General features: G+C 49.8%; 4 protein-coding genes across 4 annotated transcripts; 2 read left to right on the forward strand and 2 right to left on the reverse strand.

Annotated features, from left to right (window-relative positions):
• Positions 1-36: 36 nt before the first annotated feature.
• Positions 37-3,751, forward strand: tmpL (putative NRPS-like enzyme; the record flags this gene model as incomplete). The annotated part of the gene is made up of 8 exons (XM_001481345.2): positions 37-968; positions 1,032-1,166; positions 1,215-1,297; positions 1,351-1,454; positions 1,508-1,795; positions 1,854-1,950; positions 2,000-3,329; positions 3,378-3,751. The coding sequence occupies exons 1-8, from the start codon at positions 395-397 to the stop codon at positions 3,749-3,751; spliced, it is 2,985 nt and encodes a 994-aa protein (XP_001481395.1). The 5' UTR covers positions 37-394.
• Positions 3,752-3,810: 59 nt separating this feature from the next.
• On the reverse strand, positions 3,811-5,634 carry AFUA_8G01240 (putative C6 transcription factor; the record flags this gene model as incomplete). Its single annotated transcript, XM_741989.2, has 1 exon — positions 3,811-5,634. The coding sequence occupies one exon, from the start codon at positions 5,632-5,634 to the stop codon at positions 3,943-3,945; it is 1,692 nt and encodes a 563-aa protein (XP_747082.1). The 3' UTR covers positions 3,811-3,942.
• Positions 5,635-6,377: 743 nt separating this feature from the next.
• Positions 6,378-7,155, forward strand: AFUA_8G01250 (GNAT family N-acetyltransferase). The gene has a single exon (XM_741988.2). The coding sequence runs from the start codon at positions 6,429-6,431 to the stop codon at positions 7,119-7,121; it is 693 nt and encodes a 230-aa protein (XP_747081.1). The 5' UTR covers positions 6,378-6,428; the 3' UTR covers positions 7,122-7,155.
• A 93-nt stretch (positions 7,156-7,248) lies between these two features.
• Positions 7,249-9,405, reverse strand: ergS. Its single transcript, XM_741987.2, has one exon. The coding sequence runs from the start codon at positions 9,203-9,205 to the stop codon at positions 7,556-7,558; it is 1,650 nt and encodes a 549-aa protein (XP_747080.1). The 5' UTR covers positions 9,206-9,405; the 3' UTR covers positions 7,249-7,555.
• Positions 9,406-15,581: the final 6,176 nt, after the last annotated feature.

Genomic DNA, 15,581 nt, shown 5'->3' on the forward strand with positions numbered 1-15,581 from the left:
CCATTGCGACATGGACTGTGACGTCGTGGACATTTTGCAGGATCCGAATCGAGTCAATCGACCGTTGCGATGCATCAGCTTGTCTCACTGCGATCCCGCAATTCTACGCTCTGGCCGTGACTGCCGGGGCTAGGCGACTGTTGTTTCTGACATCGTACTGGTGGATCAGCAATCAATGTCTACGCCGGGGCGCGGGGCCAACAATATTTCCTAAATCCCTCGACCTGACTCGAAGGGACATGTGTCAATTCGTCATGAACAGGGAGTCTGTAGCACAATGGGCGCATATATATCCAGCGTATCCTGCCAGGGAACCCTTCTGTATCTTACTGATCCTTCAGGGAGGGGTACCCCGTGCAACCAGGTTTCGTAATCTTGCAAAGTCCCCCCAGAAATGATGTCTCCTCTAGTCTCACCGCGAGACGGGAATCTTTTCCGATCGTTCGGCTTCGGCCCCCAGCGCCCTGTTCCTTATCCTACTGTTCACCATGCCTTCATAGATTGTGCGAAGCAGTATCCTGACACCGTCGCCGTCTGTGATCTTTCCTGGAACAAATCGGTCGAGGTCACATATGGTAAGCTGCTCCAATATGCTCAATTCGTTGCACTACGGCTTCAAAGTCATGGTGTGGTCCCTGGCAGCAGGATTGTGCTTGCGACAAAACGGAGTGTGGAGATGGTCGCAGGTATCCTAGGCATCCTCATGTGCGGTGCGCAGTATATTCCACTTGACGGCGCTGTTGTCCCAGACGAGACACTGGCACATGCCGTGATTCAATCCCAAAACTCTGTAGCTCTGTGCACGGGTACCTTCAGATCGCGACTGCACTCTCTGCCACAGGTATCCTCGGTTTTGGTTCTGGAGGACCTACTTGCTGAGGCGGAGCATACTGGGATCCGGGCCAGCACGACTCCTTTGATCTGTGAGGGAGACGAGAATTCAGGCTGCTATGTGATCTACACTTCTGGTCAGTTTGTTTCGCTCTGCGTACCGAATCGAACCCTAAGCTAATGTGTCTCTGGCCTTGAAGGTACCACCGGAACCCCCAAAGGCGTCGATGTCAAGCATGGGAATGTTACAAACGTCGTCTGCCATGCGCCTGGCAACCTGGGCATGTCTCGTGGCTCGAGAGTGGGACAGGTATTGTCCATCAGTTTCGACATGGGTGAGCATTGGAGGACTGAAATAATCAAAGTCCTACTAACATTGCTAGGTGCCTGGGAAATACTGGGAAGTCTCTGCAACAGCGCAACCTTGGTTTTGAGAGGATCCGATTGGCACGCGGCACTACAACAGGTGAGTCCAAGATCTAAAGGCTGATTGATGCAGCCGCTGAACCTCGTCGCCAGGTGGATACACTGATATGCACTCCGAGCATACTCAGTCGATACCGCCCCCAAGACTTCCCCAATATCCGATGCATCGCTACGGCCGGAGAGCCATGCTCACAGAGGTAGCCACTACCCAACTGAGTGTGTCTCCACTTGAGTTAACATGCAATTCTAGCCTCGCCGATAAATGGGCTGCAAACGGAGCAACCTTCTACAACTGCTGCGGCCCAACCGAGGTCACCATCATCAATACCATGCATAGACACCAATTCGGCCAGCAATTAACCATAGGACGACCTCTCCCAAACACCAGTGTGTATATACTGGACGACAAGCAACTTCCAGTTGTGATTGGGGAGGTCGGGACCATGTGGGCTGGTGGAGCAGGGATCACAAGAGGGTATCTTGGACAGCCTGAGAAGACTGCTGAGCGCTATCGCTATGATCCTTTTGTTGACGATGGGTGCGTCCCAGGCAGTCTCGCTGATTGATATGCTTACTGACAGATGGATCGCTTACAGTCACTCAATGATGTTCAATACGGGTGATTTAGCCCGCTGGCTTCCTGATGGGAGCTTGGAAACTCTGGGACGCAATGATGATCAGGTCAAAATCAAGGTGGGTTTGCACCTCTCTTAATTCAACTCCGCAGGGCTGAACACAGTAGGGCTTCCGCGTTGAACTAGACGGTGTCAGCGCGTCATTGGCGTCGTGCCCAGGTGTATTGGAGGCTGCAGCCATCATGGTGGAAGGAGACGTCGTCGCATTCGTCACGCCTCAAGCACTCGATTTGCAGCAACTACAAATGCACTTAAAGGCGAGACTACCATACTATGCTATCCCAACACAAGTGCATAGGGTGGATGAGTTTCCACTGACGCCAAATGGCAAGATCGACAAACGAGCGCTCGCCCAGTTATCCCGTCCCCAAAAGAAGACATCGCAGTCTGATACGGAGATGCTGGACGAGAAGAAGCATGTTGTTCTAAACGCTTCTCGCGAGACAGTGTCAACCCGATCAGATTCATCCGACTCACTTCGCAAACCCCTGCCGTTGGCAGAGAAGAAGAACCGCAAGGTTGTCCGGGGACTCAGATACCGAATCTTTATTGTCTACCGGAGGCTTTTCACGCTCATTTGGCTTGCCAATGTTGCTGCGCTCTTGTGTATTCTGTTCATTCCCAAGCTTGGGCCCCAATGGATCTCAACAATTGCCTTCATCAACCTCACGATTGCCGTCCTCGTCCGCCAGGACGCTGTCATCAACGTTCTCTACACAATCTGCTGCTCTGTACCAAAGTCATGGCCATTGGCGATCCGCCGCCGGTGCGCAAAGATCTATCATCTTGGGGGAGTTCACTCGGGCGCTGCAATGGCCGCTACGGCCTGGTTTGCCGGCTCCATCGGGTATAATATCTACAACCAGGTTGACGATGCCCGAGCGCTTGCAAAAGCCTCACCTGCGACTCTCACCCTTTCCCTAATCGTGTTACTCCTGCTGTTTTCAATGATCGGCTTCGCATATCCGACTTTTAGAAAGAAGCGTCACAACACGTTCGAGCGAATCCATCGCTTCGTCGGCTGGACAATCCTCGGCATCATCTGGATCCAAACAATCCTCTCCATACGTGACCAGCGCGGCACACAACCTTTGGGGCGAGCCGTCATCTCTTCACCTAATTTCTGGATGCTCCTCGTCATCACCGCCAGCATTGCAAGTTCGTGGGTCTTCCTCCGGAAGGTTCCCGTCGACGCCGAGGTCCTCTCCAATCATGCTGTGCGACTTCACTTTGACTACACGATGCCCGTCAACGGGACCTTTACGCGACTATCCGAACGGCCTTTACTGGAGTGGCACTCGTTCGCGACTGTCCCAGCTCCAACCGCCGTGAACGGCAGACCGAAAGGGTACTCCTTAGTCGTGTCTCGCGCAGGAGACTGGACAGGACGGCAGATCAGCAAGCCACCCACCCACCTGTGGGTCCGCGGTATCCCCAGTAAGTCGCCTCTTCTCTCAATATTCTTGCTGAGCTAATTGTCCGCAGCCTGCGGCGTGATGCGCATCGCAACGCTCTTCAACCGCGTCGTCCTAGTAGGCACCGGATCAGGCATTGGCCCTCTCCTCGGCCACATTCAAGTCCCAACGTGTCCGTTCCGGCTAGTCTGGTCGACGCCTAACCCAGTTGATACATTCGGGAGGGACGTGGTGGACGCAGTCTACGCCGCTGACTCGGGGGCGGTCGTGCACGACACCAGGAAGCAGGGGCGGCCGGATTTGGTGCGGCTGACGTGGGATGCGGTGCAGGGGTTTCAGGCCGAGGCGGTGATTGTGATTTCGAATGAGAAGTTGACGAAGAAGGTGGTTTATGGGATGGAGACGAGGGGCGTTCCTGCTTATGGGGCTATTTGGGATAGTTAGCTGTTTGTTGTGTTTTTTGATTGTGCTTGATGTATGTATTCTTGTTCATGATAGCATACGACGATGTCATATAGTCCATCGGTTGTTGGACTTGTGTATTCGTAAGTGTAAATTTGAGTATACTGTGGGATGACACATGCAGCGAGATCAGCTCGTCTCTTCTGCAACCAAGGTGCTCAGGATGCATACTTCTAGCTATCCATTCCCAGCGCATTCCAGGGGTTATCCGCGATAAAGAACTGCGCAAAATCGAAATTCTCCGAACTGGACAAATCCGCGACCAAGTCCCTGAAAGACTCGGAATCCTGTATGCTCGGCCGTCGCTGCGACATGGTATCGTTATCAGGGCCGAAGTGCCGCCCCCAGATACTGGTCAAACGGCCTGCATCGTGCTCCTTTCGTCTCTGCTGCAATAGAATGAGAGAGCCCGCGGTGCGGTATGCTTCCCTCAATACCTCAGTGTCATAGACATCCGTCACGTATTTGAGAGTCTGCACCGCGTCGTCTAACAGAGACAACGACTCCGGACTGTCCACCGCCAGGAGCGTGCAGATAGCCTGGAAGGGGACATTCGCCACGTGGCTCCATGGGCAGTTTGCGTCTACTAGTTGGCGAGCGCAGGCGAGAGCTTTCGTAATCAGCTCCAGCATTTGGCTCATCAGAGCTGGGGAGAGAGTGGAGTGAACTGCACGCAGACGGCGGAAGATGCATAAAACGAGGTTACATTGAGAGAGAACCGACGGAGGTTGGGCGCGGCTGCTTTGCATGATATTGACGAGCATGGTGGTAAGCTGGGCTGCGTCGACCGGTGTGAAGGGGTCAAGACTCTCGGAAAGGGGCAACAGATCCAACATCTCGGCCGTGAAATCACCGTCTCGGCTGGATGGGGTTTTGTAGGATACGCCATGTAAGATGATTCTTGATCGCGCCAAGTCGAACGATACCCATGTGTTGATGTATTGGGCAAACGAGACTAGCCTACGCCTGATATCATCGTCGATATTCGGCGTCGGTCGTAGAAGCTCATGTCTCGATGACGGATCGAGGTGAAGACCGGACGCGTCAATGAGGTGCATTAATGAACAGCTCGCCAGCCAGGCCGTGTGAGGCGACGCCGTTAACCGCAGGTAAGACACTCGAAGGGCCCATCCCGTGATCAATATCAGGGGCGGTATCTCGCATTGAGAACGCTGTTCGAGAGCCGACTTGGCCGATTCAACCAGATGTAGCTCTGCGGCTGCTGCCTTCCTTTGAGAAAACAAGCAGCCCATCGCGGCCACTCCACAAAGGACGATATCGTACGGTTCAAAACCGGTCGGTCGATCCCATCTCGACCGGATATGCTCAAAGCAGCTGTCCCTGTCAACAAAGCCGTAGTAAGGAGCTACCTTGTCAAAGAACATGTGGGCCAGCGCGGTCATTTCCTCCGCGGATATGATATTTACGATCGACATCGCCATGAAGCTGCCCGGCAATTTGCGCAGCCCGATATTCCACGCGAAGACCTGAGGATTGAGTGCGTTGACAGGGTCGATCTTGAGTCCCAGGTTCTGCACAAAGACTGCGCCGGAATTGGGTCCGATCGACTGCTGCACAGTGTTGGTAAATCGCTCCCCTGGCGGCGATGGACGTCGTGGAGTCGGGGCCGTTGGGCGCTCCCAATGTGACCCCGCCTGCTGCCTCTGCGCCGGTCGGACTGTCATCAGACTTTCCAGGACGAGGCCCTTGTTTCGTTTCTTGCGAGAGCCCAAGTCATAGTGGCATGTGTACTCAGAGTCTGTGCACATCTCGCAAGGATGCTGGCCGTTGCACTTCCTCTTCCTGGTCCGGCATGGCTCACAGGCAATCTTGGACCGACGCTGCCGTTTCAGCTGGGCTGACATTCTTGTCTTCCGGCTTTACACGTCTCCTGTCGAATTCGCAACTCCATCCCTATCATTACTGGGTACTCGGAGGCGACCACCTGCAATCCCGAGTCGAGGCGAGTGCCTTCAAGAAAATGACGACTCGAAATGATTACTAATACTATTCTGTGGTTGTCATCATTTGCACCATTCCCTTTCCGGATGTAGGGCTAGGGATCAGGGCTTATATCAAGTAGTATAACAGAAGAACTCTGATACTTTTCATAGCTACTGTGGTCTGCCTGAATCAGGAGCGTGTGAATTTCTTCTAAGTTAGTCAGAAATTGTATATCTAGTGCGTCGTGTCAATGACACCGCTCGGTCGATCCGTCCCGTAGTTCCCTCAGTGGCTCAGAATAGAATGGTATACATGATTGACGCTATATCCGAGTCCAGAAGAGGCAAGAAGATGCTATACTTGTTCAAGTCATTAGGGTGACCAGGCTGCGTCGTTGCCAAGATAGAAGTGGACGTCGGAACATGGTGCGGATGCTGGCGGCTAACATATTGGTAGTGTAAGTTCCTGTTGTCTCGCCAGTCACAAAGGCCTAGTGTCAGTATGCATAACATAGGGGACAAAAACTCACTCAATATGCTCAGTCTCTAGGCCAGGCGCTCAGCCAACCTGGCTGGTAAATTGGTATTTGTATAGGACTGCGGATGTTGCGGATTTAGCGGAAATTTTTGGTGGTTGGCACAACTCAAAACCGTCACTGACGCCTCGCAAAATCAAATCAGTTGCAATCGTTCCTTTTTCTGCAACTCGCGTCAATATGCCAACAGATTATCACTATACCTACTTCCGAGTCTCCAAGACGGAAGATCTCGATCGCTCAGCGCAACGATACCGAGACCTGCGTCTGCAGGCCCTGAAACTCTCCCCGGCGTCATTCGCTGCGACCTACGAATCAGAAGCCCTGCTCACAGACGAATACTGGAAATGGCGCCTGTCGCAACCAGGGAGGGAAACATTCGTTTGCGCGGCACGTCCAGAGGCAAACCCCAATGCATTCAACGAAGAGGATTTAGAATGGGTCGCTCAATTGACGCTGCTTGGACCCCGAACCAAAGAGGAGTTCACGCTGCCTGCAGCATCCGGGCAGCCAGAACCAGGCCCGGATGACGAGGAAGAGCGGTGGCAGCTTCTCGGTCTCTACACGCTCTCCTCGCATCGTGGGAGGGGTATCGCGAAGCGCCTGTGCGCGGAGGCCATCAAGTACCTTGTCGAGTATCGGGTCGAGCCAAAGAATGTCCACGTTCGGTTGATGGTCAAGCCGGGAATGGAAGCTGCTGTACGGCTGTATCGGGGACTGGGTTTTGTGGAGGTGGGAAGCTGTACCCTTGCCGAAGCTCTGATTGCGAACGGTGAAGGGGATCTCTTGCCGGAGGGGTACGAAGTGAAGGAGAAGTTTTGTGCGCGGGGTGGTCATGTAATGCTGCAGTGTTTTACGAGAGATTCTGTATAGAATATAGCAGATGCCTTGCCTGCTAGCCCCTATGAATGCTTCCACAGTTGCGCCTTGATTTCGAGGGTTTAGTCTACAGATGTCAACTCTACTATATGGAAATGGCTACGGCGTTGATGAAGGCCGTACGTAAAGAGCTAGACAGGCCATCAGTCTTCGTAAACATGCATTGAAAATTAGGGAAATGTACATTTTGGTCACTGCCAGATACATCAAACGGAATGTTATACCTACAGACATATGAACTCGCTCAAGAGAAGGACATTATAAGGATGGATAGAAGACACCTGGCAGATGTAGCCTAAACAGCGGCCGGAAGAGACAAGGAGAAAGAGAAAGTGTATATCCAAACCAAGGAAAATCAGCCAAAAGAGAGTAAGGGACCCGGAACAATTACGAATTGTTGGAAGGGACTTTTGCAGGAACGGTACCGATCATTGCGGGACCGCAGGCTTGGAACGGTGATGAAACCACAGTTTGCGGATACTGATGTTAGCAACATGGGCCATAGCGATGATCGGCCGTGGTTCTGGGATCGTCGACGGAAATATAAGATAGAGGGGTGAATCCTGCTCCTCATCCGGCTTGAACTTGTCAAAATACGCCTTCTTCCCGCCGATTGGGAGCCGTTGGAATGTATATCGATAGATTTGGCGGGTTAAATGTGCGAGAGGACTAGGCATTCCCGACACCTCTGCCAACGAGTCGGAGGGTTCATAGCCAAAGCTCAGGTGTGAGATGCCAATCTGCCTCAGCCAAGCCATCGAGGCGAATATTAACAGATCGCTAATCCCCTTCGGCGCTCTCGGGGCAGCGATACACGGATCAACGTGATATCCATTCTTCTCACCGATCCATCGCAAGGCTGCAAAACCGTTCACCTTTCCGTTTTGCCCTCGAGTATAAATGTATGTCATGAGGTTCGGCATCAGGAAGGGATCATACTCAGTAATGAAGGCTTGAAGTCTTCCCGACTTGTTGCGGGCCATGCGCCACTCATCGTAGATTGCGCACAACTCAGTCTCCAATTCGTAATCCGTCTCCAAGGAGGGTGCATAAATGTGCAAGGTAATGCCACCTTTGCTTGGATTGAGGAGCTGTCGGTTCTGCGTCAGAATACGCTTCCCGCTTGTCTCGAGTAAAACCTCGTTTGCCAGAGGGTTCAAGACCCGCTCTTTACCAAACTCCAAGACCGTCCATTTCTTGTTACGCATTCTAATATAGCTCACAAGCATCTGACCGGCACCGAGGAATGAGATATCCCAGCGTTGACGACGTCGGTACCGCTTGAACTCATCGAGCACGCTGCATATCTTAGTAGGGTCGCACATAGGATCGCCCATCACTATCGCAACCTTGTTCAGGACCTTGAAACATAGACCTGCGGTTCGATCTCCATTCAGAAAGATGCTGTAGCTGGGGTCGAGCAGTCCCATATGTGAGGCTTGACCATATCGAGTCGCCAGTCGTTCCACGTCGTCGACGGAAGGCTGTCCGTCTAAGCTGACGATGCGTTTATGGGGAAGAGATTTTTGGCTGGCGAGGATGGAGCGGTTTCGTTGGCTATGCGCATCCTCTTCGCTGATGCAACTAGAGCCGGTAGGTAAGGTGTCATAGGATCTAGCGGAGAGGGTGTCGTCGGATGTCCTCATACTGCTGCCTGTGCTGCCACTGGAGCGACCGTTGTGATTGGCAACTGATAGCCATATCGATGAACTCCCTTGCGCAGGGGTCTCATGGAATTCGAATAGATCGTGAGGGATATGGTTGACGTCGTGTGGGAGGCCAGCATGGCTGTGATATAATGCCCGGCCAATTGTTTCAGCCAGCAAGACCCTCCCGCGCCCTTCTGTCTTGCTACGCTCACTCCGACAGCGTTTACTTCGTTCTTTGTTGGTCTTCGAGCTCTTCATGGGGGTCTCGGGTCTTCCACTCCGGATGGAGAGGGTAGTATCTGGCGCCATACCGGATGATAATTCGTTTCGAGCCTTAGGGAACAATAACGACGTGTATAATGGAAACCTTGCGTAGTTTCTCTGAAAGGACTCGTAGTGCAGAGCCGAAGCAAAGAAAGGGGGGAACATATGTTTTAACAATCGCAAGTTCCAGCCCAGACAGGCTATGCTTTCTGAAACTGTGGTACTCAATATTCAAGCAATGGGCAGGGCTGCCCCAGTCGGATGGGCCAATACAACCACCCCATGCCACGCCCGATTTGGTAAAAAGTGGTCATGTTCTTCGTCAAACTCCGATGTCCCAGGGCGCAATGACCAACAGAAAGCTGTCAGCCTAATATCCACCGTTTCTAGATTCAGCTGCTTGTTCGCTTTCACTTCGAGTGGGTCGGGTGGCTCGGGTGGCTAGCCCTTTCAAGATGTCATTCCATCCCTCTTGTCAGTGCCCGAGAGTCGGGGACGTCAGAGACCCGCTCAAAAATGTTGCAGCCTTACGCCCAAACAAGCTTTTTTTAACTAGCTAGCAGAAATAACGCACTATTTGAAACTCCATATGTGATATCTACTTTCTGTTTCTGACTAGACAGGGGAGAGTGGTACTGAATATCTGAGAAGGCCGTTCAATTAGCTAAACTTCTTTGCAGCCAAGTCACAGTCCAGGCAAGTCAAGACGAAATTAGATACAACCTGCAAGCATATGCTGATGCTCATAATAGGGACCAGTGTGGAGCTGGGAACTAAGCTTCGCATAGCCGTATTCCAGACCAATTGTTCCAAGGGTCAGGGTGCTCGAAGCTAGGCAGCATAATTTATGATTTGACAGATGCTGGACCCTATTTCGGGACCGCATTTAGGGCCACACGACTTATGCCGCCACCTCACCAGATACTGGGGCCCTCGGAACCCGACGTCGGTCTAGGCAACATAGTTGTTCAGCCCTGAGGAGCCACTATTCAAGAACCAAGATAAACATTGGGTTTTACTGTCATCCAAGAGAGCCCACTAATCGGGTCTAAATTCTCGTGATAAGTATGATTGATCTCAAACTGGGGAATCTCTAATTGCAACGAAAAGAGAAGCAGACGCTTAAACCCTACACAGTATTTGGCTATCTAAGGTTTGATCCACAAATTCATGCCTCAATGAACTGATCTCTCAATGTAATCCAACGCCTCAATACAGCATCCTTTGTCTGCCATGATCCTCAGATATAGCCCAAAACAGTACCTTATCGACAAGTATCTCAAGCAACCTACCTCTCGGCGCTCGCGGAGCCCCTGGACATACGACCCGGTGGCCACTGTCCTGGTGATCTGCACAGATGTTCGCCGAAGGCTCAGTGCAGGGAGATGTAATACTAAAACTCAGAAGATTGGGACGTTATTCGTGTGGATGTTTCCCAGAAAGCGCCCAACCAATGGCTCCGTTGCACCTCGAGAACCCCGGACTCGACATGTCTTGAAATGAAAAAGAGATCCACATAATGAGGTCCAACTAACAGATAATGGCAGCAAACTTGAGAAAAGGGAAAGGATTCTCACAGACCTTGGCTTCCGCGTTGTGGCAACGATATACGAGCTCCATGACTGATAATCTCGTCAAAGAGATCATCGGAAGGCGTTACGCCGTTGAGGATTTGCGCCAGTTTTCGGATCGCATCAACGACCCATGTGGACGCTCTTTGCCAGGATTACAACTTGGCGGGATCTCCTCTGTAGAAAATTTGGCTCTCCAACTATCTCCGTCGCCAAATGATTTTCATGGTCTTGGATCCCGATGGAGTCAAGATGTTTTCGCCTCCACTTATTCAGGTTTGAAGAGAAACCTAAGCGCGGAATAGGAGTTGTTGAGTTCTGTAGACACTGAGTCAGCCATGTTGCACAGTTGGGGATGACGAGTTGCAGAGGAGAGTAAGGGTGGTTACCGGCCAAGGGTGTGTCTGGTGACATTGTATTTTTGTATATTCTAGCCAAATACAGCATAGAGAGTTCTCGCATCATTTTGTCAAACGTCCCGAGTTCTCGAAAGTGTCGGAATAGAAGCCGACAGATTGCTAGATCCTGAGTCGTACTGCCTTCCAGAAGCATCGCACACTTCCCTCCTTGTTGTCATCTATGACACCAGGTTGCATGTTTCGATATGTTGTTGCAAAGCTTTACAGTGAGGTGACCCTTTGAAGGTAAATTTATCGAAGAGCTTGACGTGACTGTTGTGCCATTTTGCCCTGGACGCCCCGGGTGGATTCTCAGCACGAGGGATAACGAAGAAATGATATGATACGGCAGAGGAGTTTCCCAGAGTCAGATAGAAAAAGGCGGAATATTCATATCAACAAAACAAAACCATACTCCAATACAGGAAGAATGAGCTATTTCACTCACGGAGGGTGTCAATTGAATCAGTCGTTGCTCTTTCCAGAAGACCAATGCATAGAAGAGAACAGCAATCATTCTCCGAGGGTCGACAAAGAACTAAATGAGATGATTGGTTTTTGAGACATCGGGTCAACCAGGATTCTCGACTGACGACGGGTCTAGAAGCAATTCAAACGGAACATTGTGGTTATACTAAACAACAAAGATACAGTATGGGCTGCTGACGGTCTGGTCCTGAGGGTTCTTCAACTGCCTTCCTCTGAAATCCGGTAATTGAGTGATAAATTATCTATTGACGGATGAAGTGGTGCCATTTCAATTATGGCCTGAAATTTAAACTTGGAAGATAGTGCGAACCAAACTCATCATGACCTAACTATGACAATGATATCATGCGGAGCTACTATCACCACGACGTTCTCACATTTACATCCTCATCTCTAGCTCCGGCAACAATGGATATCACAAGTATTTCCCGCCAAATGGTTGGATTCCTCCTACAGAAACCAAAGAATTGGACATCAGACACATACATGCACTAAATGTGAAAGAAAATGGCACGATATCTGCGGCAGAGATGATTGGTCAGGAGCACCTTCCAGACGAAAATGACCAGGGTATGTTCTTAAAGAAACCTCAAATATCATGTCGTACCTTAGCTAATTGAAGTCTTAGCTTTCTAAGGTTCAATTCGGCAGTTCATGGAACCAACAAGAGAAGATATCTTCAGATGCCGATATCATTGCTTCAGCCACCCCGAAAACGCATTCTCCGCTGTTTTCTCCTACACATACCATCTCACACTTGCATTCCCTGAGAACTCAGAGCCTAATTCAATGCCATTCTCAAGTCTCCTATTTGAGATGATTAGGGCATGCTATGGTCTTGGTGATATGTTTGTATCTCGTCTGCAACCGTAAAACCTGTTGCTAATATTCGCGCAGTTGGACACAATCCGGACCATTACCTTTTCACTTGCCATTATTCAATGCCAAGGGGCCCCTCAAGTGTCCTGGGGCCATTGGCAGAATTCCCAAGGGAGAGAACCCTCAGTTTTTCCCTCTGATAATCTACAATGTACGTTCCTTGGCCGCTATGTCCGCCTTTTCCAAACTAATGACTGCTATCCAGTTTCTAAAAGGATCAACAGAAGGGAATAAAATAAAGGCGAGGTGCCATATGGTTTATTCCTGATTTTTGCCGCATTCAACAAGGATCCTCGTCAAAGAGAGTATGCGTCTTTCCTCATCAATATGCGTAGTACCTCTCTTACCTACGTACAAATTACCAAACTGGTGGCTTCGAGAGCTTACTTGCAGGCGCTGTCTCAGGGCAAGCCTTTGGAGGAGCACTTGGAGATGTACCGGTCACATGAGTTTGATCTCGTAGAGCCTGAAGGACGCAAGGCATTCTTGGTGATGTTCATGGGGGTAATCAACTGCGTGATGATCCGCCCGAAGTGACCAAAAGTATTTGTTCAGAGAGCTATAGAATAATCCAGTCATAGCAGGGACCAAGTCTTATTGATTTCTAATTGAACAGACATATATTGTTGCCAAACGTAGGAACCCTCAAAACAATGAGATGGCACAAGCACGGCGGCTGGCATCAGGGCACGTGACACTCTCATGGTGCCATCCCTGACTAGGCTTGTCAGTCATCACAAGTCTATTAGGTGAAACCAATCACAGGCACTAGCCAGACTAGGTAAAAAGAAGGAAACTTGAGGTCTTCGAGGCCACAATCCGAGGGAGGATGTCTAGCCTCCATGAGGACATTCGAAAAACTTCCGTTACGAAATACCCCAAAACGCTCTGAATATGGGCTAAGGGCACCCGATCTCCACTCCACTCCCAAAGAAACACGCTTGCAACTCCTTGTGATGAGTAACAAATTCGCCCTAACAGATAGCTATCTATCCAACTTAAGCAGATAGTCCAATCAACGACACCTGTGGTTGAAAAGCTTTAGATATAGGACGATTTGCGGCGAAAATTCGCACTTCGGCCGTAGTCGACGCTGCGGCCGTGAATTATTCTAACTACGTACGTCATACCAGGAAGATTTCCACATGCAGTGAGCCTCTCCGCTATTTTCCACTGATTTTGCATCAGGGCCATGGAAAGGTCTCGGATATATGGAACAAACCTCCTTCTAATACTCCGTAGTGAAGAAATAATCGCAGTCAACAGAGCTTAGCGTAGTTCAAGGCTCCACTTCATGTTTCGGCAATGTCATGAGGACATTTCAAAGCTTTGAATCTATACATGTGTCAACCAGAATATGCCTTATCATTTCTACTATACTAGAAACGGAGGTCTAGACGCGTTTTTATCTTAGTGGCTTGATGGCTGATAACATGACAATGACGACAAAGGGCCCGGCCAGATCTTACATTTCAGAATAGTGAAAAAGGCTTCTATTGCCCCCTGAGGTCATCGTCAAGTGGGGACATAACGTTAAAACGCCAATCTAGGCTACTGCCGCTTTATTAAATATACAGAAATAAATGGATTCAGTGGCACTTCCACACCGGTACACGTCCATTTCCCTGCCACCACGATGTGGTTCGAACTCTTCTAACAGGGCGCCGAGAAAAGCGATCCTTGAATAAGTGTATACTTTGTACACCCTAACCACTTAAGGTTTGCGGATTGGCCAATAATGAAGAGGAATAAGCAACGTTAATGAGTACTGGGCTCACTATACAGTTCCAAGGTAAACTTAGAACGCTAAACGAACCACTTGCAAATCAGCCGGTACAAAATATGCAGCATTTTAGATTTCAAATCCAAAACTGTTGGCGAGATTTGCCAGCGCATGCGGGAGACACTTCAAAGGCTTGTTCTCAGCTTGCTGAAACCACATTAGCCGATATGGATCAATCTCAAGACTGAGTCATCGAGAAATTGACAGATGAAGACTTAAGTACCGTCCTATTTCACCAGACCAAATTCAATTCAATTATCACCAGTTGATAATTGAATCCACCAGATTAGAACCAGACGTCTGCAATACGAGAACTTCATCTCGCTGTATATAAGATGCCTCCAGCATGACTCTTGTATCTACATACTGAAAATATCCGGCGCAGCCTACAGACTAACCATGTCGACGAGCACGAACAGTTCGCAATTACCTGCGGGGTCACAGGATTCTTCCGCACAAATTCTACAAGGTTATCCAAAGTTGGCCACATTGATGGCGACTTATAGTGAAGCCGCAATATTTCGAAAATTTAGCGATCTTAACATGTGGTGCCTTCTCAGCCTCCAAGCTGAGATAGTTGACCTTTGGGTTGAGCTACGAGCGATCTGGCACAAGGACGCAACCTCCACTGATCCAACAGACAAATTGCTTTGCAATTACTTTCGTCAATTACGGAACTCAAATGGAAGTAACAATGAGGGTCAATTGCGGATGATGAATAAACTTCGCAAAAAGCTGCGGGAGTACAGTGCGTTAATATATATCCCCCTGCTTCTCAGTGGACAACGCTAAAGAAAAAAAATATACCCATTAGATAGAACACTATTGCAACTTGCTCAAATATCGGAATTGAAGAAACCTACCAAGGATAATTTACGTGCTCTCCGCGAGTGGCTCCAGACCTCAGGTGGTGGTTCTCACTTCCAAAAAGGCAGCGAGATCAGGACATGGATGGAGTATCACGATGATGACCTTGTATCACTAGGTGAGAAGGACATTGACAACGATATGTTATCCCAGTGGTTGTATTCAATGGTTGTAAAGCTGGGACCTTTACTCAGAAATTGCCTATCTAAGGTAGGCTAGTCCAAGATAGCCATTCAGCGAAGGGACACTGATTAAAACAGTGGCAGCGCCACAGAATACATGACCTGGAGCTTGGCCCCGTCGACTACTATTCTGATTCATTCTTACTTGGTGTGAGCAGGGTGCCCATTGTGATGATCTCCTCTATGATACCGGCCTTAACTATCATGATTCTATATATTGTGAAAAGCATTTTGGCTAGAATTTGTATCATGATAGGGTTTACAGGGCTTTTTGCAGCTACATTAGCTGCAGTCACTTCAGCAAATCGGGTTGAAATATTTACTGCTACAAGCGCGTAAGCCAAAATTCTCTCCCCGGCACAGGCAATTTAC

Source organism: Aspergillus fumigatus, chromosome 8, assembly GCF_000002655.1.
Source record: "Aspergillus fumigatus Af293 chromosome 8, whole genome shotgun sequence".
Taxonomy (NCBI): domain Eukaryota; kingdom Fungi; phylum Ascomycota; class Eurotiomycetes; order Eurotiales; family Aspergillaceae; genus Aspergillus; species Aspergillus fumigatus.